The sequence below is a fragment of the Agelaius phoeniceus genome, chromosome 4, assembly GCF_051311805.1.
Source record: "Agelaius phoeniceus isolate bAgePho1 chromosome 4, bAgePho1.hap1, whole genome shotgun sequence".
Lineage (NCBI taxonomy): Eukaryota > Metazoa > Chordata > Aves > Passeriformes > Icteridae > Agelaius > Agelaius phoeniceus.
In genome coordinates, this window is record NC_135268.1 from 51,966,304 (window position 1) to 51,994,299 (window position 27,996).

At 41.4% G+C, this 27,996-nt stretch overlaps 1 protein-coding gene across 7 annotated transcripts; it reads right to left on the bottom strand.

Annotated features, from left to right (window-relative positions):
- Nucleotides 1-27,955, bottom strand: KLF3 (KLF transcription factor 3). 7 transcript variants are annotated; one of them, XM_077177612.1, is made up of 7 exons: nucleotides 27,853-27,955; nucleotides 23,134-23,172; nucleotides 16,116-16,212; nucleotides 10,609-11,104; nucleotides 9,660-9,810; nucleotides 5,121-5,320; nucleotides 1-3,983 (listed from the first exon to the last, which is right to left on the bottom strand). In XM_077177612.1, exons 3-7 carry the CDS (start codon nucleotides 16,170-16,172, stop codon nucleotides 3,802-3,804), a joined length of 1,086 nt encoding a protein of 361 aa, XP_077033727.1. In that variant the 5' UTR covers nucleotides 16,173-16,212; nucleotides 23,134-23,172; nucleotides 27,853-27,955; the 3' UTR covers nucleotides 1-3,801. The 7 variants fall into 7 exon arrangements, with proteins under 7 accessions (XP_077033727.1, XP_054489665.1, XP_054489666.1 ...); XM_054633690.2 differs by lacking the exon at nucleotides 27,853-27,955 and adding an exon at nucleotides 27,158-27,814; XM_054633691.2 differs by lacking the exon at nucleotides 27,853-27,955 and adding an exon at nucleotides 27,158-27,814 and having other exon boundaries at nucleotides 16,116-16,215.
- Nucleotides 27,956-27,996: the final 41 nt, after the last annotated feature.

Below are 27,996 nucleotides of genomic sequence, written 5' to 3' on the forward strand. Positions count from 1 at the left end.
AATATTCTGAGTGTTTTATTAACAAGTATAATACATATGCACTGTGCACTAAATATACTAAATATAGTATGAGGACTGTACAGTACAAATTTTTTATGTTCACAGTTTGACATGACAAAATGTCATTACTGAGTTCCCATTGGACTACCAAAGTAGAAACAGTGAAAGTACATTAAACATTCACATCTTTAGTAAGAAAAGATTACCAAAATGTCTCCATATTTGCAAGTTATAGTAATGCATGCTAGAAACCTTTAATTAGCCATTTTGTCTTATTAGCTTATAAAATATATTACATTTTATTTAAAAAATTCTGCATAGTTTATAGAAGTATCAAAGTAAATAAAAATCCTTGCTATATTTGCAGGTGAGAGATGCTAAGCAAAAAGATTATTTTGACCCTCTAAAGTACATTAAGTGCTAATATCTGTAAAATATAATGAAAAATGTAAGAGATGTAAAATGCTTTGTAAATTTTTTAGGAAGGATTTGTATTCATCATGTTGCTATCCTTGGCAGAGACAACATATTTGAACAAGATGTGGCATTAGAAGTATCACTGCAGAATGCCATGTGTATATTTAAATAAACCCACACAAGAAACCTGCTTTGTTTCTTGCAATTGTACTACTAACTAGTAATTTATTATAATCAAATAGCTTAAACAGACACATTTTAGTAAAACAGTATTACCTGTTACACACTGCACAGTGCAATACTGTTACAGAGAAAGTGGGGGGGTTTAAATATACTCATTCTCCAGGATTAGGATTTTGTCTAAACTGGCTTTTCTTTAGGGCATAGATGGAATGACTGGTTTTGCAAAGTATTTAATTGAGTACATTTCAAAGTTGCAAGGTATCCTTCAAATCAAAGTTTGCTAAAATTACACAATGAGCTGGTTAAGATGTGAATTCACATTCAGCTAGAAGTGTATTTGTTTGTGACCTTTTAGACATCCCACAAAGACACCACAGACACTGAAAAATCCTATAAGGAAGACATTATCATGTAATAATCTCAAATACTTATATTTAATATTGAAATTTCTGTTGTCCTAATTAGCAAGACACATGGATGAAATTTGAAAGTTCTGCTCAATTTCCACTGTATTAGACCCCATCATTAGTGCAGAAACACTTTCAGGAAAAAGGTACATAAGCTAATGAATTAACACAGCAAATAACCTAGACTAAATCATCTGAAGTAACTCTTAGTTACAAAAAAAGGTCTGCCTTTAGGGTACTGATTTAAAAAATATTAAAAAACATACTAATGAGAACATTTTATGTAAACCTCGAAAGAGAAACAGAGCATTAGAAAGAAATGTTCCTTAAACATCCTGAATTTTATAAATTTGCATTTTTAAGGTAGAAATGGGACCAGTTGCCATTAAGGTGCTTATTTTCTAGTATCTGTTTTTCCCCTCATCAACAGAACAGAGAATTATTTTCATCCCAGGGTACTCAACATCTGTAGACTTGTGACTGATGCCACAGAGCTCCCTCCACACAGCCTCCCAGCCAGTGACACACCTGGATTTACAAAATTGCCATTAAAACCTAGAGCAAATTCTGCTACCAAAAAAATAAAAAATAGGAAGTCCACATTCTGGAACAGCTACTCATTACTATCAGTCTCTTTCCTACAAGTTTCTCAATGTCACTAACAATTTGCCCTACCAAGAAAGAAAAAAGGCTGATTCATGTGCCGGGTGTTTCAGTGCCACAGGTGAGCAGATGAGGGAGAGCTGTATGACACAGCCCTACCGAGGTGGTGAGGATGTATGGAGCTGGAACAGAGCAATTGCTGTCAGAGCATCTTTCTACAGGAAGTACAAACCTCTCCTTCCCTAATTCCACAGGCATGTGGATGTCAGCAGAACAGCTGGTAAAGTCCTATCACCAAATAAAGGCTCTCTGCACTCACACTCTTGCATCTCCAAGACTGTTTGGCATTGGGCTCCATTGGTTATAGAAGCACAGCCTACCTACTCCACAAGCTCAAAATTACCCACCTGCAGATGGACACTCCACCTGTCTCCTGCAGGGTTCTACCAAACTCTTCCTCCCCCCACACCTCCATTGTTCACTGGGTTTTTCCAAAAGAAAGGAAAAGCTGACTTCAGTATGTTTAACATACAGGGAATGGTGGTTACCTTACACAGGGCAAGGAAGGGAAATGTGTTTGTGTGTGAGAGTGTAGAGAAATACATCCTGTTTCCTTGCAGTGCCACAAAGTCTGCCAGCCAATACAGACAGAAACCTTCCTTTCAGAGGATCCCAGACAGGAACATTTCTAGGGGCAGCTGCAGGTTGCTTGAATTCAGTTTCTTTTAGGTATGGAGTTCTGTTTGCTAATGGGCATGGTTTTAATGCAATAGACATGTCCACAAGGAAGCAGTTGTACCTACCATGGAGAGACTACCAGAGGCACAAACCAGAACTGGATGATTTGGTATGTGCTTTTATCCAAAACAGATCTATGACTCAATTTATCATCAGAAGTACTTCATATCTGATGCCATCTTCTCATAAAAATATTGTGGATCAGTAATTTTAAATCTTGTAGTGTATTACAGTGGTACTCACAACAGTACAGTTCAGAGCATTTTTGACTTAATGATTGCTATTTTCTGAAGTACAGCAAAGACAAATAAATTATTTAGAAGAAATGCAGGGGCATGATTGCAGGGGGATAATCTATATCCCTGAAATGAGGTGCAGTAGGTTTCCATGAATGTCATTTAATGTCAAATCACAGGAGAGTACCATGGACTCACAGAATCATAGAATATGCTGAGTTGGAAGGGACCCATCAGGATCATTGAGTCTAACTCCTGGCCCTGCACAGGACACCCCAAAAGTCACACCATGTGCCTGAGAGCATTGTCCAGATGCTTAACTCAGACAGGCTGGTGCTGTGACCACTTCCCTGGGAAGCCTGTTCCAGTGCCCAACCACCCTCTGGGTGAAGAACTTCCTGATGGTAAACCCCTGACTCAGCTTCAAGCTGTTCCATCCATACACTTGCACAGAAACCAGACATACAGAGTCACACAAAGTCTTCCTTTAACAAATCCACTGGGGCATTATGCAAGAAAAACAAGGATATATACTATACTATAATACAGATGACAGATGGCATTGGTTTAGATGCACAGTATTGTGTACGGACCAATTCCTGCCCGTTTTTCTTCTTGACTGGGGTAAATGATACTATGACTCAGTCTTTCTGTAAAGTAATTACACTGCTTAGATTTATTTCCTCAATATTACTCACTGTTTGGGCAGAGGGGATTTCTAAATCAGGTGTCTTCCAAAAACTGTTGTATGAACCACGTTGCAGAAATCAACACAGCTGGCAGAGTCCATTCATTGCATTGTTGAGCATAAAATGAGAGTGTATCCCTTAAGGGGCACATAAATAATAGTCTCTGGCAAGGACTAGCATTTCGGATATTCAATAACATTTACTATTTTATCAGTATATGCTGGGTTGATTATATGAAGAAACCAACAAAAGCTGTTAGTTTAAAAATTCCCTTATTCACAAATGAAATACAATAAACATACTGAATGCAGAAAGGGTTTGCTTAGCATCCCCCAAAGAAAAAAAGAAGTGTTCACATTCTTTAGGTCTGACCCGTGGTAAGGACATAGAAGGGTTAGATAACATCTGTTACTGACCATACGTAAGCTTTTAATGGTATAAACTCAGAGATCCAGACCAGCTGAATCCAAATTAAAATGCATGTGTAAAAAACAAAAAAGTGTGGCAGGAGTCAGGGAGAGAAGACATTCAGACTAGCATGTGGCGTTTCCTGTGAAGAGCGAGATGGTCTGAGCGTGAAAAGCTGCGGTCACAGTCTGGACACTGGAAGGGTTTGATTCCTGTGTGCTTGCGGAAATGCCGCGTCAGTTCATCGGAACGAGCAAACTTCCACGTGCACCCCTCCCAAGTGCACTTGTACGGTTTTTCTCCTGGAAAAGGAAACACAGAAGTGAGGATTTAAGTTCTGATCATGTAAGTTCACATCAGTTCTGATCATGTAAGTTCACACATAAATCTGATAGATTTATTCTACTGCCTTGCCGAATTTCAGTAAGTACTTCACTGCTTACTCAAAAAGCTCTAAACAGCTCAAAGCTGAAGAGTACTCTGTGCTAGAAACTGTGTAGTCAAAGTTAACTGACCAAAAAATTGCTACCTGCCACAACTTATTTTTTTATTGTCTCTGTTCCTTTCTCTGCCATATTAGCACTTGTTTTGTATTATGAAACCCAGAAGGATGAAGGTTTAAGCATTTGTTCAAGTATTTTCAGAACTGGGATCTCATTTTCTAGCTTTGAAAGGACTGTGCTACCATAAAGCACAACAGGCAGAAATCATGTGATTTCTGAAATGTACTGCAGTGTAAATGACTGGCATCACTGTCTCAAGTACCTCAACTTAAAACTCTCTCTCTATCATTACTAATATGTCATCCTCCTCCTTTAACACCACTGTATTGCCCAACAGGTAAATGGCTTGATGCACAACAGACGTGAACTGGGCTCCGTTTTTCCTAAAAGAGGTACCCTTGTAAAAACCTTGGAGGTATGTATTTTCATTCAGCATGCAAAGATGAACACTTCTGTGGAGAGCAAAGATGGGGATATTGTTGTTTACTGGAACACTCATTCAGATAAAAAGCACCACTGCACCAGTGGTTAGCATCTCCACAGAGCAGATGTGTTTTCATTTGGCACACAATCCAAACTTCTGCAAATGGGCTACTCCCATAGAAATTACAGTCAAATTTAACAGTGATGTCATAGATGAGCCAGTGCAATTTGAACTGATTTGGTGTTTACAGGCTGTGCAGATTGAGTAAACTGCAAGCAACTGGACACAAAATGGGTGAAGAGCCAGTGAATGTAACACACATCAGCATGCACTGTGAACCTGTTCTGGCTTACAGTCTCTTGTTGTAGGTTTTTCCTACTATGTCCTCTGTCTTTTGCTCAGCCTATAATTATTTTCACAACAATGCCAGATCTACCTTCTGTCATTTAGTTATTTGCACCTGTGGTCACCTGGCCATTAGCAGAAGTTACAAGCTCAGCCTACTATTTTACCATAGACTTGATGAACGAGAAGCACAGCTATGCTCAGACCTGTATGGGTTCTTCGGTGAGCTTTCAGGTGGGAGCTTTTAGTGTAGACTTTGTTGCAGCCTTCATAATCACATCGATGTATTCTGCGTTTTCGTTGTGTGTCTGGGGATTCCACAGGTAAAGGTCTCTTTCCTGGCTGAACTATAACTGAAGGGTGATTCCTGCAAAGTTAAATTAATGTTAAAATCAAAAACATTTAGCACAGCAAACCTCAGCTAATATGATTCATAACAGAGCCTTTTATTCACTACCACTCTGTCTCTTGGCAGAAAGAACAACATTACATGCAAGTCGAAAAATTCAGAAGGGTTTAGCAAATTTTGTGTATTTTAGCAGTAATATTTTTAAATGTTTACTCACTTTGTGGCATGATGTAGCCATTTTTACTACTTCCTAGATCTTTTTAAAAACTTTCACAGGAAAAACCCTATTCAACTTTGTGTTTTTCAGTCAAACCCAATTTCTTAAACCCTGAGTGAACTTTTCTTGTATTTGTTCACTATTTTTTTCCCTTCAAATACAACTAATTTGATTGTAATTGGAAACAGCTATTCCATATTATTAAAGAAACTGTATCTTTAGGGTTTCAAAGCAGAACTCAATCTTTATTGTCCCAGCCACTCCTGTAGAATGTAATTAAGAATTTCCTGTTTGGTGCTGGCAGCAGGGTGCGGCCTCCCTGTACCACTGACGTCAATTCCTAAAAGTAGAGCTTAGCCTGTGTGGCACACCCACAGGATGTCTGAAGTTGTCCCTCCACCTTCTTAAACATAATTTTTCACTTTAGAAGCCCACAGGTACAGTGCAGGTAAGACATATATGAACTAAATGTGGACTTCTGCTGTAAACAAACCCATGAATGTTCACACGTGCGAAAACATACAGGCTTCTTAAGAGGAGTCTTTGACTGTTGAATGACACCTCTACTGTAGAACTGGGGACAACCTTGACTCTTACTTCCACATCAATCTTAAAAAACTCATGTTTGTCAAAAAGGTATGTGTAGAATATAACAGGCAGATATTAGCATTCCTTGTTGCAAAACCAGCTCCCCCATGCAACAGAAAGGAACTTTCTAGAACTCCTGTCTTTTCTAAGTTAATGTATTTACCAATCAACTAATGTTTTTACCAATCAACTAATGTTTTGTATCACTGGGTTCTATTGGTTACTTACTCCAAGTTCCTTTAGAGCCTAATTTTCAGAAACATTTTCTGAATTCCTACTTCCCTCGGCACAATAAAGGGCACGTGCTGAAGACAGAGAATCTTGTGCGTGGCTTAAGAAGAAAAGATTTTTCTATGAACCCACAGCAGCAGGATGGGGATTACCAATGTGGGAAAAGTTGAATTCTGTTATTGATTCATAAGAGTCGGAAGCTGGAAACTAAATTCTCTTTCTTGGGTGGTTCTGTGACTGTTGGGTGATGTACTCTTCAAGTACACATTAAGTCTAGCTAAAAATATTATAATGGCAGGAAACCCCAGATGGTAATGTTAGAGACACACACACTCTTAAATAAGAAGGCAGGCTTCTAGCTTCCAAAGAAACAGCTCTCCAAAGCAATGCTCAGTTTCAATGCAGTTGCATACCAGTCTTTTTGGAGAAGCTCAGGCTTAGGACAGCGAACAGACTTGGTTTAAATTATTATATGTGGAGGCTAGTCCTGGACATGCTCACATCTGGGAAAAGGGAGAAAAAGGATATTGGCCATACACCATTTGTGATTTAGATTTTCAATCTGCAAGTGTCTGGAAAAAGCACTGAGAATATCTCCTTTCCCCCTTATGGGAGAGGAGGCTGGCAAGACAACAGAATGTTATCAATAATTAGATAGGGTGTGGCAGTTTTAAAAAATGGTCAGGGTGGTGTCAAACTCAGAGGTAAATATTAAGTAAGTGCCAATAATAAAAGCACAGCCCAAATTCTTTCATTCCCTCTTCTACAACTAGATGTAAGTTCATGTAGGTACCATTTGGCACTCTTCAATAGGTAAGAGTACCTTCTAAAAATTACGTTAAAACTCCAACAGCTTTTTCTTCTTTACCACAGACCACACTATGTTCACAGCATGAGTTAGACTTTGAAACTTGCATTAAAATATGTTAATGAGGCTCCTTATACTATTATTATTACCTCAAGTTTGATTTTAGAAATAACTGCACAGTTACACTGATTATCAGACATTCTAGAAACCATCCAGGACCATCCCCCCAGAATTGCCACCAACATTATTTTGATAGATAGATATAAATATCCAGATATAGACAGATGTACTGCCAACAGCTAACACTAAAGCAAAATAAGTCACTTAAAGTCACTTCAGTGAGACTAAAGGTTTCCTATGCCCCTTTAATGTAGCTTAGGTGTCTGAATAGTACACTCTGGGCAGTTGGAATCACTGAATAGTGATAAAATCAATGCCTAACCATAGCTCATAAAGCTGAGAGACAACAGCATTCTTTAAAAATAAAGGTTTAAGTATCTCATCTTGTAACTTGTGTGAGTTGTCTATGTATTTTTTTAATGATAAATACAGTTTATAAACTTGTTTTGGATACAGCAGAATGTGAACTTGAAAGGGCTGGCTCCAGAAGCAAGAACTAGAGCTCCACAGGACAGCTACAATGCAATTTAAGCTACAGTGCAATTTAAGCTGTTACAGTGCAAGGACAGAATCTCCATGAACATCACACTGTACATGGGCAAGCAGAGTTGATGCTTAGGAAACATGGACATACAAATGTTTTCTGTAACAAAGCTATCTACATATGATACCAAATTTTATATTCTTTGCTCAGTGGATGGGTTTGCTGGGGAAACTACACCCATTGGGAAATAAATAATGCAAATCACTAATGCAGGTGACAAGCCTGCAGAAGTCTCAGCCCTGGAGGAAGGGTGTGGTACCAGCCAGGAACAGCACTTACTGGTTTGTTCTTGTTAAAGAGACTTAACAAAGACAAAAAATAAACTGAACCATTTGATAGTCCTGACCTAGCAGTAGTTCCAGCTCCATAAAGACCTTACTCCCTTGTGTGGTAGGTCCATTATGGAAGGTAAGTTACTAACTAGTAAACAAGCATGTTTACTATTTTATGTAATAAACCTGTATAAGGTGATTTAAAAGAAACAGCATATAGTTTATAAAAGCTAGCTCTTAACCAATTGCCAAGAGCCTGCAGTCTAGGAGGTGCAGCTAGACTGTTTGAAGACAAGGAGGGGTGCCCACAAGAAAGCTGTTGTGGAATACAGCCAGCCCTGGTGCTGTGGTGTGCTTCTGAACCCCATGGCCACCTGCAGGAGGAAGAGGCAGCGTTCTGGAGGAAATACAGGAGACCACCCATCCATCCCATGCTTTTCTTTCTCTCTCTGAACCATACTCACACTGGGTTTTGAGTGTGTGACTTGAAGCCCTCTTTCCTTACTCTGTGAGGTGAGGTCAAACACAACCACCTCAAGGATGACAGTGAGCAAGAGGGAAATGCAGAAAAGGATTCTGAGGTTCTGTGCTGTGAGCCCTGCTCAGCTCCCACCTTCAGCTCCTGCCAGAGCCATGCTGGCAGCCTGCCTGCCTACCCAGGGCACTGCCTGCTGAAGGATGAGCCTGGCTCTGGGTCATTCCATGGCTTACTCAAGCTGACAGGATTTTCCCCAGAAAAACAGGAAATGGAAGGGTGCCCATGGCTTCTCATGAGAGGAGAACTGAGAATTTTTTAATGTTTTCAATTAAAAGGTTTATGCCCCAGACCTAATTTCTTTTTCTAGCCCTTGTCATTTCTTCTGCAAGCAGCACTGTTTTAAAACCCATTAGATCTGTGACCCAGTTCATGCAGTAACAGTAACAGGGACCCCAGTAACAGCTATGCCAGCACAATGAGTTACTACTGGGATGGAAAAAGTGGCTGTGAGGGAAGAAAGCTTCAGAAACTACTTGAGGTGCCAAAAAAATCACCCACAGAACAATGGCCTCACGTTCACTTATATACAAAGAACTTGTAAGGCTGAAGAGGCTCTTCCCACCAAGCAGGCAAAATTTTTGAAAAGACAAAGAGGTCCTCCAAGAAGAGAAAGTCACAACACTCATTTTAAAGAAAGGTATTTCAAGAAACATGGATAGAGATATCAGTATGAACTGTCTTTTAAGTTTCTTTCAATTTTGCTGCTGGTTTTACATAAGTAGGTTATCACTGGCTTATTGGGAGTCCTACTTTCAGTAAATTGTGGAATTGTAACCTGTCATCACTTTAGAAATGCATTCCAGAAAAGGCAGATCTATTGCACGGTATAAATATGTATCAACTCCTGTACTGCTGAAGAAGGGGGGAAAGAAAGTTGAAATCACATTTCACAGTAGCAGTGGTGGGAGGGATGAACGTGTATTTTATTACACATTCTAAAGCACAGCAACAATCCTTCCCACTCCTCAGAACTGCTAACTGCTGTAATGAACTGCTTTCCATTGCTCTGCTGATCTTGGGACTACTGTTAGCTACTTACTCTTGCAACATTACTTGCTGAGGGGACAATGAGGTCATCATTGGAGGTGACATTTGTTCAGGATAGAAGTCAGTCTTTGATGGTTCACTTCCTGGCTCTACTTTGATTGTTTTCTTCAGTGTGGGCTTCTCGTAAGACTCAATGACAGGCACTGTATGGCAGAGGGTAGGAGAGGGAAGGCAACACATGAAAATTATGAAGAGTTATGGAAATGAATAATATACAAAAAACCCCTGTAGTTAAAACAAATCCATCAGTTCTACATTTACTGTGACAATTTACACTAAATACAAAATCTTTCAGTTTTAGTTATCTCCTGATGAACTATGACTCAAAACATTTCTATTCATTTTTATCAGTCTGAATCTCAGTAGATCAATAGTTTATGTAGATATAAACAAGAGCAACAGAGCTGGTGAAGGGTCTGGTGAACAGGTCTTGTGAGGAGCAGCTGAGGGAGCCACAATTGTTTATCCTGGAGAAAATGAGGCTCAGAGGAGACCTCATCACTCTCTGCAACTGCCTCAAATGACAAGAGGAAATAGCTTCAAGGTGCACCAGGGGGGGTTTAGTTTGAACATTAGGAAGAGTGTTTAAACATTGGAATGGGCAGCCCAGAGAGTGGTGGAGTCACTGTCCCTGGAGATGTTTAGGGAAAGACTGGCTGTGTTACTCAGTGCCATGGTCTGGTTGAAAAGGTGGTGTTGGGTCACAGCTTGGACTCGATGATCTCAGAGGTCTTTCCAACCTAATTGATTCTGTGATCCTATGACCTTGGTAAGTCTGGTAAAATATTTACACAACAAATTCTATGCCTGTTTATTCTGAAAGAACAGAAATTACGTTCCACTTCCTAAAATATCAACAACCCACAGAAACCAAGTGCTTGGATATTTGTCTTATTTTGTGGGGATGAGACAGCATAAAAAGCAATTCTGACAACACCAACCTTGCATGCTACTTGGAGTTTCCATCTCATCCGGGAGAACTGTGGACACCATGATGGGCTGCTGGAGATGGGGAGCATACATGAAAGGAACTGGCTGGACCACAACAGGCTGTATGACCGGGAGTATCCCGGGGCTTCTGAGTCCATGGCGTGAAAGAGCAGCGGCCATTACAGGAGGGATTGTTATTGGCATGGAAAGAGGCTGCACTCCTGGGGGTGACGGTGTGAATTTACTGAGAGGTGAGCTGGGGGAGGACAGAGTCAATCCAGGTGAACTTCTCCTGTGCACAGTCTGAAATTTTAGTGGGGAAGGAGAACTTCCAGTTGAAGGCGGCGAGCTCCGTTTATTTACCGTAAGGTCTACTGGCTCCATCTGGATCCCATTTGATAGTCCTTCAGGGCTGGAGTAGAACTTATTGTGCAACATACTTGGTGTAGAATAAATGACGCCGTATTTGTTTGGCTTCATTTGGTCCATGTAATTGGATGGGTATGACTGTCAGAAGGAGTGGAAAAGAAATACAGAAAATCAAATAATAAATCAACACATGCAAGCAGCTGCTGCTGAAAAAGGAAGGCAGCCAATAAAACAGGCAAAATGAAAAAGTTTTAAGAAAGCACTTTGATGTAGTTTCTAAATAAAATGGAATTAAATAAAGCCTCAGATTCTTCACACAGGAAGTTAAGTTCTGATTCACTAACTGTTTCAGAAGCAATGTAAGACAGATTATGAAAACAAATCTTCAAGGCTTATTTAACTACTTTTCTCCCTTTAAAACTGCCTGTCATATATTCATGCCTGTACATTTCTTAACTGACCTGGGAGATAATCTGCTATGCCAAGCATGTAACTGTGTACTGAGGATCATCAATTCTGGAAACAGGGGAGCTCAGCTGGGCTTAGAATTGCAAGTAATGGGTCCCAATCAACTGCTAAAGTAATTGAAAACTAATCATCACTAAAGAAAGAAATTATGAATCTGAACCCTACAATCAATACAAAATACTCAGCTGAACTATATAAGTAATGGGTGAGTAACTCAAGAGTGCAGAAGGTAAAACCTAAACCTTTCGAAATGATTTTTTGAGATAAAAAGCAGCTACTTAGCCAGTCTAATTTTGGAAAATGAGTACAAGGATAAACATTTGGTGTGTTGGAAGAATGTTCCTGTTAGTGGTAGCTAGCAGTTCCCATTACAATATAAACCCCAAAGCTAATCTTGACCTATGTGACGATCTCCACAATTTAGTAATAATTTATATATTTATATATATGTATGTGTGTACATATGTATTATAAAACACACATATCTAGTGATTTTTGTAAACCAAGAAGTATTGACATGAACTGTAGAATGCAGTATTATTAAACAAATATGCAGACCAATACTGTATTTAAAGTGTTAAAACCTGAGGTTGTTCACTAACAGCTAACTCACAATGGAAACTGATGTGATGCTCTAACACAAAAGTGAGACACAGAAAATGCAATACACATAAATTTTTAGTTGTGTTGTCAACTTTTTGAAATAAAATGCTATCTTTGGTTTTTAGGTAAGTAAACTAATAATAAAAAACTAATTACTTCCTTGGCACCGAAAGTATTTTGATGAGTGGGATTAAAAATTTTCAGAATGGTATAAAGTGAAACATCAGAAGCATAAAACCACTGTATTTTTATAAAATTATTTCCATAACATTTCAATTATTTTTCCTCCTGGGGTGAACACTGCTGTCAATACATCTTCCTGGTTTCCTACCTCTGTCTTCCCTGTGAGGGAGCACTTGGTTCATTTTAAATGTCAATGGTAACGGGAGGTATTTTTGCAAAATGACACAAATATAATTTTTTTATTTTCAGTTACTGTTTGAAACACTGAGTTTAGAAAATATTAAATTTTCCTCCTGCACTCATAGCACTGTGATAGAACAACAAAGCTGAGTCCCTCAGTCCATAAAACATTCAAATAAAGCAGCACACAAAATGGTGATTAATCTCCAGACAGTAAATATTACATTAAAATCTCTGCAAGTTATATATTCTCTTTATTCTTACAAATTCCATCTATACAAACATTCATCTTTGCTGGTAATTGGTTCATCAGAATTTTAGTAAATGCCATTATTGCAAGAAGTACTGTCTGCAGACTTGCCAGAACTGCTGAGCCAAGCTATGAAATTATCAGCATTCTAAGTGATGGAGACCACTAAATATTGATATAATTTAATATTTAACAGCATTTGGTATCTATTAAATTGGATCAAATTATGGGCATAGCCAAAAACATCATAATTTTAACAGGTAAGGAACATTAAATACTTCCATTAAAACTCCTGTTATTGGTTTACAGTAGAGTTCACCCAGCTTTAATGAACTGTAAACATTCCACCACTAAGCATCAGTGCATTTACAGTGCTGCAGGTTTGTCAGGGATGATCACAATGTCATTGCCTATGAACTTCTCTTCCATTGCAAGAATGCTAAAAAGGAAAAAGCCTGTGAAATTTAAATCTCCAGGAATGCTTTTGGCCAATGAGTCTACTAAAGAACAAGCATCCCTAGGTGTAACCTTATCCTGAGAATACCCAGTGGGAATTCAAGGAACAACTGTCTGGATGCTCACATAGCTTCTGCATTCTTTGATGGGGGAGTGATGATGATTGTGATTGATTCTGGTGCACAGACCGCAAAAGGGTAGAAATGATGCTGGAGACTGGAGAAAAACTGTTTATTCCAATTCAAACAAAAAATCAACTTGTTTCACCAAATGGTAACTGGTCCAAATGTTTAAAAAGTCCTTTAGAAGTCCTCACAGCAAATAGGGAGTCCTGTAGGTAGGACTTGGATGACTTTGTCAGTAGTTCATTAGGAACCATCATAATATATGTTCAATAATTCATTTCAATAAATGGCATGAGCTGTTGGGAGAGTGATGAAATAGTGTGGGTGCAAGCTTCAGTCACCTGAGAAGTATAGCTAATCCTTTCAGCCACACACCCTGAAATGCAGTGGTGTCAAAACCATTACTAATTTCCTCCTTTCCCTCCAACTACTGTGATGTTTTAGAGACACAAAGACTTCACACCTACAGTGTAAAGAGTACACCTACATTCAGAGAGAAGAGTGAGATATTCCTAAGAGGCTTAATTTAATTTGGCCTCTAATGATCCTATCAGAATGAAAGATGCAATACAAATAATCCTGATTGCAGACTTCCAGGTCATGTTAGCCCAGTCTGCTCTGCTTAGCACCTCTCAACGTCAATATGACAGTTTCTCTCTCATTCCACCTCCCCAAAAGGTGGTCAAGAAAACTAACTCACTCAGTGGCTGCTATCCTTTTTCATTTTCTCTCCATATCACCATACCTCCCTTTAGAGGTGTCTCCAGAGCAGTTTCTGTTGTGGCACCAGGGCTCCAAGGAAGCCACAAGACCAAGAAGAGGTGGGGAGCTCAAGGGTTTGGGGCTAAGCAGCCTCTGTGTGTACAGAAGCTGAAACACCCATGGTCCTCAGCCTGAGGGAAAACGAAGTAGTGTCCAGTGATGGAAACTTCACTCAGAAACCATACTTTCCTCTGGACTTTCTGCTTTTTCTTTTCTGCTTTTTTTTCCTCATGCAATGGCAAAAAGAAAAACATCAGATGTGGTAAAATGCTCTGAGTAGTCTTTAACAGCTGGTCAGAGTGATTACACTGACTCATGAGAAGACTCCAAAGGTCCAATGCCATAGAAGACACCACATCACTGGGAGAAGGATATGGTACAGAATAACCAGTATATGGAACTCCAGCCTTGAAATGCACTTGGCTCAGAAACACTCCCTTGTTTTTCCCACTGCAGTTTTTCTCTGCTGGTCTGGGAAAGACTGCTCACTCCTCTGCTGGTGAGCTTTTTGAGGGACTGACCTTGCCCATCTGGCAGAAGTACAAAACTGTTTGGGGCACTTGTGTGTCTTGTGCCGAGCCCCAACCATTGCAGAACCTTCTTTGGGAGATGAAGGAAGACATGCACAAAAGGCAGCCCAAAAGACAGCAATGACACTTCTTCTGTAAAACCAGCCTCTTTTCTGATTTCAACAGACACCATGAATAATCTTAGATTATAGCAGATAATCACCACTAATCTTAATACAGTTACACTGTAACTGTAATTAAAGTGACAGGCTGGCCAATACTAAAATTCTTTCTTGACCCAAATATTGGAATTTGTCGTACTTTAGTGAGTTATTTTTCTATCATTACTCTCCAGCAAATAGACCCCACAAAAGTCAAACTGTAATTTTAAAATACATATAAACTTAACTCCCAAAAGTGCTGTTAATAACACTGAAGAAATCAAACTGCTCAGAGATGCATTTAAATTTATGAAAATTACTCTTTATTTTAAATAAAACAGGAAACAAACTTTTCACTGAAAGATGCCATTCTGAACATAAGTTTAATGCACTCTGAGTTATGTACACTGACTTCACCCTTTTAATGGATCAGCCTTTCTAGGGGTGTGGTTTCATGTTACACTTCATCTGTTATTGCAGGCTAAAAGCTGAAAGGGGAGGTTCTCTCATGCTCCTCTCTCCCCTTGCTCTAATATTGAGCAGCTGCACAGAATGAGTCAGATCAGCTTCTTGATCTGACCAAAAGATGAGTATTTTTGGTGGGTTAGCAATTCTGATCATTCAGTGAGCTGATCCAAAGGTTCCAACTCATTCTGGGACCGCACAATTCTTCAGTCACGCAAAGGAGACACAAAGCTGGTGTGGAGGGGGCAAAGTCAAAGCCTTTCCTTTCAGCCTGTATCATCACAATTCTCACTGTACTGCTCCCACCTACATGTCCCACTACTGTTGCCTATCAGACTCTTCTCTGAGGGGACCCTATTCTCGGACTTCATGGAAAATCAACCCAATTTTAAAGAAGTAAAAAGTGTAAGTAAGAGGAGTGTCTCCTCTTCCCCTTTTTTCCCCCCTGTCCTAGTTCTCATTTGTTCACTTGGTAAAGCAGTGCAACCAGTTTACCCAGCAAAAAGCCATTGCTGGTTTGGGTTTTTGCAGGATTAATTTCCTGCTGCTTAGAGCAGAGCTAGCCACAGGCACCTGTCACCACAACCAAGAGAAAAACAAAAAAAGGCACAGCAAGAAGCTGTTCACTTAGTTCAAGGGTGTAACACTGAAACCACAGGCTATTGCCACTTCACCATGAAGCGTGGCAACTTAATTTCAACCCACCTCCATCAGCAGCATGAGCCAGAGAGATAATATTTACAGAGCAGTGGCTCAGGAACACAGGGATGCTCTCTCCTCTCACAGGCAACTGCTCAGGTTGTTTAAGGCAATAAATTAATAAACTACAGAAACTTTTCCTAGAACGTGAATCTGATTGCACTAAGAGCAAAATAGAGCTTCACATGCTTTCCTAACCTAGTCCATATCTTAGTTACATCTCATTATGAATTTAAAGGTGGAAAAACTAAAGTCATCTTTAGGGCTAATATATTTGAAAAGTCTTACCACTGAAACAGGCTCCATGGCTTCTTGCTTGATAGGGACTGGGTCAAACATTAGCATCTTTTTTATTCACCTGTTCTGATGCCTCTGAGGTTCTGTCCTGCTGGGGAAAGACAAGGTGTTAGAAAGCCACCGGAAATACCTGAATCAACTTTCTGAATTGTAGAAAATTTACTATTTTGTCAGATTAATGTGAATATTTATCCATCTCTAACAGAGATTTTTAAATCTTTGACTGAATTTATTGCAAGATTTTTCTTTCCAAATTGCTATTGAAACAAAGGGACATCAATTTGCCTTTCACTTTAATGAAAGGCAAATTGAATTTTTGTTGTGCATGTCAGCACACCAAGACCACAGAATTTTCACTTTCATTAGCTGTCAAGTGTTTTAACACATCGGAGTTTAGACCACACATTTCTCATCAGCATTACAACCTCAGAATAATCTTGTTTATACAAGTGAACTGATTCTGGAAAGGATCTCTCTTTCCTAAGAGTCCTAACAGAAACACTCAATAGATCACATACAGTGACACTGATATCAATGCAAAGAAAAAGACTAAAATTCAAGATTTACTTGGACTACATTCAACATGCTACAATGACTTAACAGAAAAAATGCATCAGTTACTAGATATTAGTTATTATCAAGATAATAGATCAGTTATTAGATATTAGTTATTATTAAGATAATAGATTTACTGACAATTCAACAACTATTTGTGCTAACAGTGCAACATAAAAGCACTTTAAAAAAATCTGCTTGCATTCTGTGCAGTTTCAGTGTTCAACCTTACTTGGCCAATGTCTAAATGCCTGAAATAAAAGTATTTAGCATAAAGCATGTCATAGCTCTCATACTACACATTTGCCATGGTCATCTTGGAAAGATACTGGGAGGGAAAGGAGACACCTCTTCTGGGCAAGGCCACAAGGGTACACAATAAAACTAAGTGGGAGCAAAGGGAATTTGCTCACAATGACATTTAGATGTTGCCAGGCTGTTTATAAATCACTCGAGGTTATACATTATATGACTGATGTCAAAGGAGCAAGTTCTGACCGTACCCTGCAGACTTCACAGCCCTGCCTGGGGGCGGTACGACCTCTTTTAAGAGCGAGGACAGAAGTAAATGACACAAATTCCATGTGGCCAGTAGATGGCACTGGAAAGAAGCGAATACAGCCAGACTCCAGCACCGGCAATTCACCCCCTCCAGCAGGACAGGCTGAAGGCTCACCAACAGATTGGTACCTGTGGCTGGGAAATTCTCCCAGAAATGTAAATGAACCTTTAAAGATGTACCTGCTCAAATTAAAACAATTCTAATAAGCCTATGCTAATGAACAATTTTGCAGTTAACATGTGTTTATAGATCAAAATTTGTTAAGAGAGACAGCATGCATTGTTACAAGTCTACTATTAGTTATTCAGGTACATAAAAAAAGTTTAAAGACTTTTGGAAATTTATTACAACAGTGCGCACTTTGAATAATGGAAACGAACAAGTCTCAGAGTAAATTATAGTATCTCATAATTCACCTTATAAAAGTTGAAGGCCTGACAAAAACAAATTGCAAAACTAAAGTGAAACAAATGATGCAGCTTAATGAAATTTCCAGTTTTGTATGTAGTTTTAGTTTGGGAGAAGTGGTGTAAGATAGCACTATGTGCTGAAAGTTGTGGTAATTCCGTAAATACCTTAAGCATGTTCATGAGAAGGTTATTAATTATACTATTTTCTTTGAATGGTTATCATTTAGATAACTGTTACCTAGTTATCTTTCTCAGGTTTCAACAAGTCACATAGCTAGAGCTAACATTTCAGAATACTGACTTCCCAGAAATATATCCACATATCTCTTCATCACCCATATTCTCACACATTCATCTGCATTGTGAAAACAGAGAAGTTGTACTTTTAGACATGAAAGAAGTTTACAGTAAAATGGAGCCACTCAGACCTCCTATGCAGGAATTTGGAACTAATTCCTTTCAGGTTTCCAGAAACCTTTGATTTTTAGCTTCTATGCGTATAGATAAAGTAACACACCAATCTGTAGAAGAAGAAAGGAAAGAAAGAAGAGAAATAGAGAAAGAAAGGAAGGAGAGGGAAGGAAGGAGAGGGAGGGAGGGAGGGAAGGAAGGAAGGCAGGAAGGAAGGCAGGAAGGAAGGCAGGAAGGAAGGAAGGCAGGAAGGAAGGAAGGCAGGAAGGAAGGAAGGCAGGAAGGCAGGAAGGAAGGAAGGAAGGAAGGAAGGAAGGAAGGAAGGAAGGAAGGAAGGAAGGAAGGAAGGAAGGAAGGAAGGAAGGAAGGAAGGAAGGAAGGAAGGAAGGAAGGAAGGAAGGAAGGAAGGAAGGAAGGAAGGAAGGAAGGAAGGAAGGAAGGAAGGAAGGAAGGAAGGAAGGAAGGAAGGTTGTCCTAAGTAAATACAATGATGCTCATCCTTTGTGTAATTTTTGTAATTCTAAACCCGTATTTTCTTCAGTTCAAGAATTACTCATTTTAACCTTTTGCTCCAAGAAAGTGTGTGAAAAGACACTTGATACACATTTCACATGTCATGCTACAGATTTCAGTGTTTCCTGAGATAGCTCTAAATCACTGTGCAGGAATTAAACTGACATAGACAACAGGAAGTGTACTACCCTGAACAAAAGTGAAAAGTAATTCTCAATCTTTCCCAAGTGCAGTCATCTAAGAACAGCAGAGGAAAACTTTACTTTTATGTAAATTTATTATGGTGGATCAGAGTACAGGAATCAAGCACTTCTTTATCATGTTACTCTTAAGCAGATTTCTTTTCCCCATTTTATAGTGACTGGAAACCAATCGTCATGAACAGAAAATTAATTAAGTTGCAACACTTGGTCCTGTAGGACAGCTACAGAGTCAATACCAGTCAGCTTTGGATCTGGCATTTAAAATTTAGCTCAAAATGATGTATTTCTAAAGCTGTAAATAAACTCACAGACGACTCCTCTTTGTATTTAAAAATAATGCTCCAAATTGATAGCTTGGACCACACTCGTGAGCAAATATGTGCATGTACACTCACACAAATAAAGCATGGTACTATACTAAGAAGCAGGTAGTTTTTCCCAGTATATTTGTAAAATCATGCCTATTAACTCAAAACTTCTCAGTCTTTCTCTCCTAAATATTTGAGAAGGGGGCAATAGGGAAGGCAAATAGTCTTATCTGTTTCTATTACAGAGGAATAAAAAAACAGTTGGGTTCTACTTTACAGAGTGATTTCAGAATCCACTTGCATGAAGGCCTGCAAACTGTTTAGTATATACAAATAATTTCTGGAAAATCAAAATACCATCCCTCATTCCTGAGGTGCTCTGGAAAAACTGGTGAGGTGACAACAACATATTCATGTTAAATGTATTAAAAATAAGAACTTTTGTCTTTATTAGGTAAACTATTTTGCATTAAAGGGTTTTCTCATGCGAGGTAAAAGAATTTAATATGAATGTAATCTGAAACTAAATAATTAACTGCAATCCGGTAAGCAAACATTCCACCCTCTTTTTTTTTTTGCTCTCCCTCTTTTTTTCTGCTAACAAGCCACCCAGTTTTACTTTCTTGCCTCCTCCCATTCACTCCACCCAGTGGATCTCTGCCAAGTCAGTCCAACTTGTCCAAACAGGACCCGGCTTTTGATAAGATTTTGCTCACACCCTGTACTTCAGAAAGACAAATGAAGCAACTGGGTTTTGTATGCAAATAGGGACAGGTGCAAGGTAAAGTCCAGGCAAAGTCCCTCAGTATTCCCCTATCTGAAGTCCAGTGAAGACAGCAAGCCAGAAACAACACAAATTCTGTCCTTATGATCCAGTATACAGCAAGGCATCCATTCCAGGAGGGAAGTTAATTATCATTAGAGCTCATCACCTTGTCAGGATGGAACACTTGTCAGTATTAACTTCCTGACAGGTGTATGGTTTATTGTTTCAGAGACATAATTAAGATTAAATGAAAGCTGAAAGGTACTTAAACGTGTATTCTGACAATAGGGATTATTTACCCTGGATGAAATGTGCGAAGTGGTTAAAGAATGCACTCAGACTTCACATCTGCACTGCAGAGCAGCTGGAAAAGGGCAACTGCAGTGCAGCTACTCCCAGCAGCCCTGCACATCTACCTTCAAGGTCCACCGACTCTGCAGACCTGTTATGAAAGGAAAGGGTGGGGTGGAGGACCAGTTTTGACTGTGCACATCCAACAACAAAGGTCTGTTCTAATATAAGGCCTGTGCTCTCATGAAATATCTGGAAGAGCAGCCGAGAAACTGACTTTTGCTGCAGACAGGGGGTGGTGACCATACACTCTGCCCCTCTTCACTCTGCCTGAGAACATATACAGGGCTTATTTCCTCAATCTTTGTGCCCGGGGGAAACAAAGGAATGCTGCCCCATGCACAGCAAGTTTTTGTCTAGAAGCTTCAAGGTATGATTGTTATTGTCAGTATAATTACAGAATAATGTAATGGTATCTGCTAAATTAGCACTGCATGAGTGCCCTCTGCAAGGAACTGCAGCTCTTGCAGCACTGTTTGAATCCAGCAGCAAACATTATCACATTGCAAAAGCTCTTCAGTCCAAGCACTCTGGGACTCAGATGTGTTGCTCTGAACCTATGATTTCTGTGAACTGCAAGCCAAACTTCCTCTGATACAAGGGAGAAACAATAGTATCAGAGGATTCTCCACTGATGAAATCCAAAAGGGAAGGGAGGTTTTCTGAACCCAGGTGAAAAGCTGTTTTCAGTGGAACCTCCAAAGAGTTTGGCAGAGAGGAACCAGTTTCTGAGACAAACATTCCCTGGGGAAGGTAAAAAAGCTGATTTCCAGAGCTCATAAGGTATTTGCACTTTACTGTACCAGTTGCTCGTCAAGACCTGAGTCAGCAAAAAAGTGTTTCTAATGTTCCATTAACTTCAATGGGAAGTAAGCAAGCGCTTAACTGCTCTTGACCCCAAAATAGCAGCAGACAAAGAAGCTCTCCAGTTCAGCCAAGCAGTCAGACTCAGCCAAAGCACCAAAGGTCCAGACGTGGTGCTGTGGGAAGAGACCAGAGCAGCCAGACCATGAGGAACAGAGTGGAAGGAGAATCAGGAAGAACCAGCATGCCAAGAAAATGTTCTACTGATCAACAGCTTTCTGTGTTTATTTGCTGGATTTCCACTGGGTAACAATAATAATTGTTGAAAATGTTAGAATATTTTGTAAAAGAAAATGGTACCTAGGCAAAAATTTTCTCCTCAAAGTTTTATTGATAGGCATTAAGAAAAAGAGCATTTCTACAGAATTCTGGTATTGAGTATTTCAAACTCCATTTGTTTCTTAGCAAAGACTTGAAAATCTTTCAGGATTTTCAGGACTGCAAGCAGGCTGAAAAACTTGTGGTTTTGCACAACTTGTGCATCATAACTTTGTTGATGTCACCTTTTTTGACCTAGGACTGCTTTGACATGTAGCTGACCAATTAGTATTTCAATTAAATTTCTGCTAATACTGTTGCAGGCTTTTTGAAACCATGTGTCTGGAAATGGCGTTCTTGTATGTAAAAATCTCGAGAAAAAATGTTCTTGAAGTGCTTGTTAAGGAAATACCTTCTTTACCAAGGAAAAATTGAGCCCATGTAAACCCTGCTCAACCTTCAGTTCTCTACTCACTGAACCTAAGAGGAGAACCTCTTGAGGCACCTCCATTAGACAATATTCTCCCTTATCAGGGCAGACTGCTGTCTGGTTTCCTGTCTCAAGCTACTTCTTAGAAGGAGAAACAGTCCAGTAAGGATAAAAGATCAGACTTTTGAAAACAAATGAAGTATGTGGAATGGTATGATAATCTTTCCCTTCCAAACTGAGCTTCGCTTTTCTGGTTGTGTTTTTCTTAAGAGGTTAATTTTTAGGATAATTTGAAAGGAGAAATATTAAACCTTTTAATTGTGAGGGGAAAATGACAGAAAATACTGTTCTCTTATGTGAAGGGTTTTTCTATTTCAGGAAACGTGAAAAAGAGATTCAACATTTTTATAGCATGGCAAAGAAAAGAAAATCTAATCCTAGAAAAAGGAAGTATACATTTAAGAATAACAGCCTAAATGATAGATTTGAACAAGAATCCAAATACAGGGCAAATGGTGATGAACTTCTATGAACCTATGGAAATAAAAAAAAAAAAAAAAAAAAAACAACCAGGAAAAAGAGCTGGACAGTGTAGTGAGTACAAATGTGACAGTGATCAAAGTAACTTAGACTCTTAAAAAAAAACCTGGAAACTCTGTCATGTCTTCATGGATCAAGCTGGTTGGTTGGTAACACACACGGACTGCATGACAGACAGACCATGTGTTTGGTGGGAGGGTTTTTCCCTTCTGAGTTAGTTTACTATTTAAAACCTGTTGGAGCTTTGTCTTTCTATTTGGCTGATCTACACTTACACTTTCTTCCCCTGGGAGATATCACCTACAGCTACAAAATCCTCAAAGGAAGCTTTGGCATCAAGTGACTGCTTCACAGGGAAGAGTTAAAGCTCTCCTAAAACCAGCTCTGCCAAACTTCATATTCTGGATTGGAAGCAACTAGCCTCAGAATGAAAACACAAAGATTGAATGCTGACAGCATAAAAGAACTCTAAAAGACCTCCTGTTAGCGGTGTTAATTAATATTTAAAAGTTGGTTTACAAAAATTATTATAATTTTAACCTCAGTTCCCTATTTTACAGAACTTCTGGCTACAAAGAGGTGTGAACCACAAAATTTACTGCATTTATTATACAGCCGTTTCCAATATTAAACACAGTTAAATGCAACTCTTTTCCTCTGTCATTGGGAAAAAAAGATTAACTGTTTGAAATCTTGGCAAATTAACAGTACAAGAATTAAAATATATAATTGTGTTCTAATGGGTAAACTCGTCCATGGTGTTCTAAAACAAACAGAAATAACAACAAAATAACAACAGCTGAGAGCAACACATTAAAATAATCAATAAACAACTTACCAAAACAGTGTAGCCAAATACTTCTTTTTATCTGGATTTCTGAACAGACAAAAAACAGTTTGGTGTTAATATGTGCACACAATCCAATAATTTTTTTTTTCACATACAATTAAGCTCTGAAAGAAGTTTTAAGTGTGTACTTAGATACTTCCTAAAGATACCTTCAGTGATCTCAAACAGCTAACTTGTAGCATCCAGAAGAGCAAGAGAAAACTACTTTAAAAATGACTGGAGGGAAAAAAAAAGAGGAAAATGAAAGGGTGGAAGTAATTCTGTGTGTACAGTAACCATGCATATTCCAGGCCATAAGAAACACAGAAGAATAAATACTCTATCTTGCATTTTCATCCAGGGCACACTGAAGTTAATGCAAGTTTTTTTCTCTATTTCAGTGAGCTCTGGCCCTTTAGGTCTTCTTCTGTCAGATTCACAGTAACAGAAAGATTTATGTTTTTCTCAATTTCCTCTCAATTTCTCACTATGTCTGCCTGCAACAGGGTGAGGGGGAAAGATAAATATAAAAACAGGAGTAAAACAATTACTTTTATGCCTTCAAAAATGTAAAATGTGGGACAGCAGTACTTATTAATGCCAAAGAAAAGTTAGACAGCAGTGCCTCATTTTCTGTATTACATCTGGAAGACAATGAACTTTCTAGCCTGCGTAAGGGGAAAATACTTACTTCTTTTGGGATTTGGAAATACAAAGTGCTCATAGTGAGCCATTCACGTTGAGTAAGGGCTGAAGTCAAAACCCTCTCACAACTATGAGCCTGCAGAAGTGGACTTTCTTCTCACATATACTCTTTATACATCAGTGCAACTCTGTGACTTTAATGGAGCTATTCCAGATCAGCTGATGAGCAAGTGAGAGCAGAAAACTGGCTCACAACTTTCTGGAGACTTGAGTTCAAGTTTTCAGTGAACAGAGCTCAAAACTCCAGTTCACCCCCAGAAGTGCATTGGAGTGGAAGGGGCGTGTTAAAGGTTAACTTGGAAACCTCGTTATGACATAACACAGGCATTTTAAGCAATCCTGAGTGTGTAGAGACATGATAACTCATCGGGTGGGGATTGGGAGTTGAGGGGCAGTGACAAGGGGCCTGGACAGGCTACAGAACTGCCAGAAAACAGCCTGAAAGAGGAAAGAGCACCACATATGCCACTTGGAATGTGTGACGCAAACCCCAGCCTTGAAACAAAGAACAGGAAACAGCTCTGCTGGCTGTGCTGGGGAGAAAGCACAGAGAAACATTTAGGCGGCCCTCCCTGACCCTATATTCATGAGCAGCTGGAGTCTTTTAAAACAACAACAGTGGGTGGAGGTGTTTGTTCATTGGGTGTGAATAAAAACAGTGTCCTGATGCAGGGGACCTGCCCTATTTACAAACAGGCTCCCTTAACATGAGGGAGCAGGAGATTTTAAGACACCACAGGTCAGGAGGATTTGCTGAAACCTTCCCTTAGACCAGTTGGTTTATTACTGTATTTATGCCAGTAGCTAAACAGAGCTCTGGCCTCATGACATCAGAGGCAGCACCCAGCCTGGCAGAAGCACCTTCTTCCCAGAGAGAGCTGGGGAATGAGAATTGCAGGAAGGATTTCTAAAGCTTGGGGCTGCTCCTGGACAGTGGCTCACTCACGCTCAATACTGCTCCATAGCTGAGCACCGACATCACTCAGAGCACCCAAGAATATTTTTCTAAGCCATTACATGCTTAGCCTAACACATCCCTGTTTTCATATGCACTCAGACTTCAGAATTTGATTTCCCACGAATTTACTACTTTTATTTCTGAAGCACCCACATAAAAAGCTGAATAAGTGAAGCTGAAGCAGAGGAATACCACAACGTGTCTAAATTTTATGCAGTAGAATAACTTCAACACTTGTTTTCCTTCACAACTGTGGTTTCAAATACTGTCTCTTCTCTTAGATATCTTGCATTAGTTATTTATACGCCATGGGTGGGACATCTAATAATATCAAATGTGAGAATGTTACAGCAAATTAGGTGGATGAGTACCACAGCAACACCAATGAATGCCGTGGGGTTCCAAGGCTGGAGTTTAATAATGAACATGGGGTAAAAACTGGCTAGTATAGCACCTACCCAGCAAGGTGTGAGTTTTATGCCAATAGTATCAGTTCCTTACTTCTTCATACTGAATAACTGCAAATACAGGTAATTTGGTGATTGTATAACATCTTTATTATCACTGAGTCTTCAACTCATCTCACTCACACATCTTTATTTATCTGAAGGCTTCTCTTTTGGCTAAACAGATGGTGACTAGGTCAAATGTTCACAGTACCTAATGGCTCCCTCGAAGCTCTGCAACTTGGAGGAAGTTTTGCTTGGATTCTTTGGACAGGGAAAGACCATTTAGAATTCTTGCCTGCCCCCACCCCCTCACCCTTACCCCCAGTCTCTCTTGTGATCTGTACCATAGCTATAACAGCATGTGCAGGGGAAAAAACACCCAGAAACAGATGCCTGGTTGTGAAAAAAAGGCCACTCAAGTCAGCTTCGGGTTTTTTATATTTCAATACTAGGCAGTAACAATAAATTCCTAAAAATACAAGGTGAAAGCTAATTTGAAATAGGTGTCTTCTGGGTCAGGTGAGATTATCAAATCCAGATATAAGTCCTCTCACACAAGCACCAGCTGCTCGTGTGATTATCACACCGGTATCTTAAAAGTATTCGATGGAAAGTCACTAGTCAGAAGCCATGTAAGTCTTTCTTTTCAATACAGGTAATGTATATTTATGAATATTAGTTTAAACGAAGTCAAGTCTTCAGAGCTCTCCTATCAGCTACTCGAATTCAGCTTTTCCCAACAATTAAATCTTCAGAGTTCAGTTCCACAAACAGTGACACTTCCTGAATTCTCAAAGGTGAGGAAGTGAATAAAACAGTGGACCACGCATGTACAGTACCTGAAGCAACAGGGAAGTGCACAGAACATCTTTAGGGTATTTTTAAATGTGATTCCTGAATGACCACTTAAGCTATTCTGAACTAGGTCTTTCTCTCGAGCTCCAGATAGGTGCTGTGCTCTCCCAGCGCAGGCTCGCCTTGCTGAGCCTTCCTTTGCCAGGGCTCCCCTCGCTGTGCCAGGCACTCACCTGACAGCGGTCCGAGGCAAGTAACTCCTATTCCCATTTCGGTTAAAAAATAAATACACAAAAAATTTAAAAAACAAACAAACTAAAAACTTAAAACAAAAAAACCACCAACAAAAGGCATCTAGCAAAGGAAAGGTTATTTCTAACTCCACACTTCGCTGCCGTGCTGTCCCACGTTTTACCTTCGCCTGCATGGCGGCCAAGCGGTGCTAAGGTGACGTGACAATACGAGGGGCAGGCTTCAGGGAGCCGATTTCATCCCAGACTTCACCAGGAGTTAAACGGGGGCCATGGCGCTTGCCGATCCGCTCCGGGAGGAACACGGCCCGGACGCCAGCTCCTGCCCTGCCAACTACCGAGCGAGCCCGCTACACTTTCCACCTCGGCTTGGTCGGGCACTGTATCCCGCCCGGGATCCGATGGCACTTCAGCCTCTGCCCGGAGTCGCGCCTGTCCCGCCCCGGCGAGAGGCCAGGGGCTGCGGCCGCGCAGGGCGGGAGAGCGGCCCCGAGGGGCGGGCGGCCCGCGGGCCCTCCCGCCGGGACAGGCGGGGGGAGGGCGCGGGGAAGGCGCCCCCCGAGCGGCCCCGCCGGCCACACAGGTGCGCTCCCCACCGGGCGGACAGCGGCGGCCCTCCGCCCCCGGCTCCCGCCGGCCGCACGGCGAGATTCCCGGGGAACCCCCCGAGCTCTGCTCCCCGCTCCCCACAACCGCGGCCTGACGGAGACCCAGTTCCCGCCACCCCCGGCGTGGCTGCGACTCCCACGGCATCACTTTGCCGCCTGGGGCTCCGCGCTGCTCGCAGCGCCGGGAAAACTTTCCTCCTCCGGCACCTCCATCCCGCAGTCAGCAGCACAGCCCGGCCCCCGCATTACCCCCGCCCTCACACTTACGCTCGGCAGGCGGTGCGGAGCGCGCCGCGATTTTCCGTCGGCTCCCGCAGCGCCGGGGGTCGCGGTGGGCAGCGGGGGCGCTCCGGTGGGACCGAGGCACGAGGCCGGCGTGTCCCGCGTCCCCGCGGCTAAGGAGCCTCGGCGGTGTCTCCGGGTCCGTGTGCGAGGAGGAGCTGCCCGCTCCCGCCCTCCGCCCGCTCGCCTTCCCCCCGGGCTCCTGGCACCGGGCCGCGCTGTCACATGACGCCGGCGCCGCTCGCCCTGCCAGGCTCCCCGGGCCGGCGGGGTGAGTGGCGGTGGGAGGGTCACGGCAGGGAGCGCGGCCGGGCGGGTCCCCGCCCGCGGGGTGGAGGCTCCGCCGAGGGGCCGGGGCGAGTCACCGCTCACAAACAGCCGGGCACGCACTGACTGCGCGCCCGCCCTGCCTCCCGGGGGCAGACAGCCTCGCACAGACACTAATTATCCCCAGCAGCCCGGAGAGGGGAGGGGAGCGGGGCCGCCCCACCGACAAACCTGCCGGTCCAGCTCCTCCTCCCCGCCCGTGTGTCAGGCAGAGGCGTGCACCTGGCAGCGGCCCTGCGGCAGGGCGCACCCCTCCCTGCTCCCCTCCCTCCGCGTCCACCCCGGCCGACCTGCGGCGGCAGCAAAACAACAGCAACACCCAGCGCCCGGGGGGAAGGAAGGGAGGTGCTCACTCTGGGCCGCTGCCGCCGAGCTGGCTTCGCCGGCGGGGGCTGGGAAAGGGCGCGGGGAGGCGCGGAGCCGGGCGGCGGCTCCCCGGCCCTGCCGCCGCGGGCTGCCCGCGCCGCGCCCCGGCGCGCCGGGGGAGGTGGCGGGGC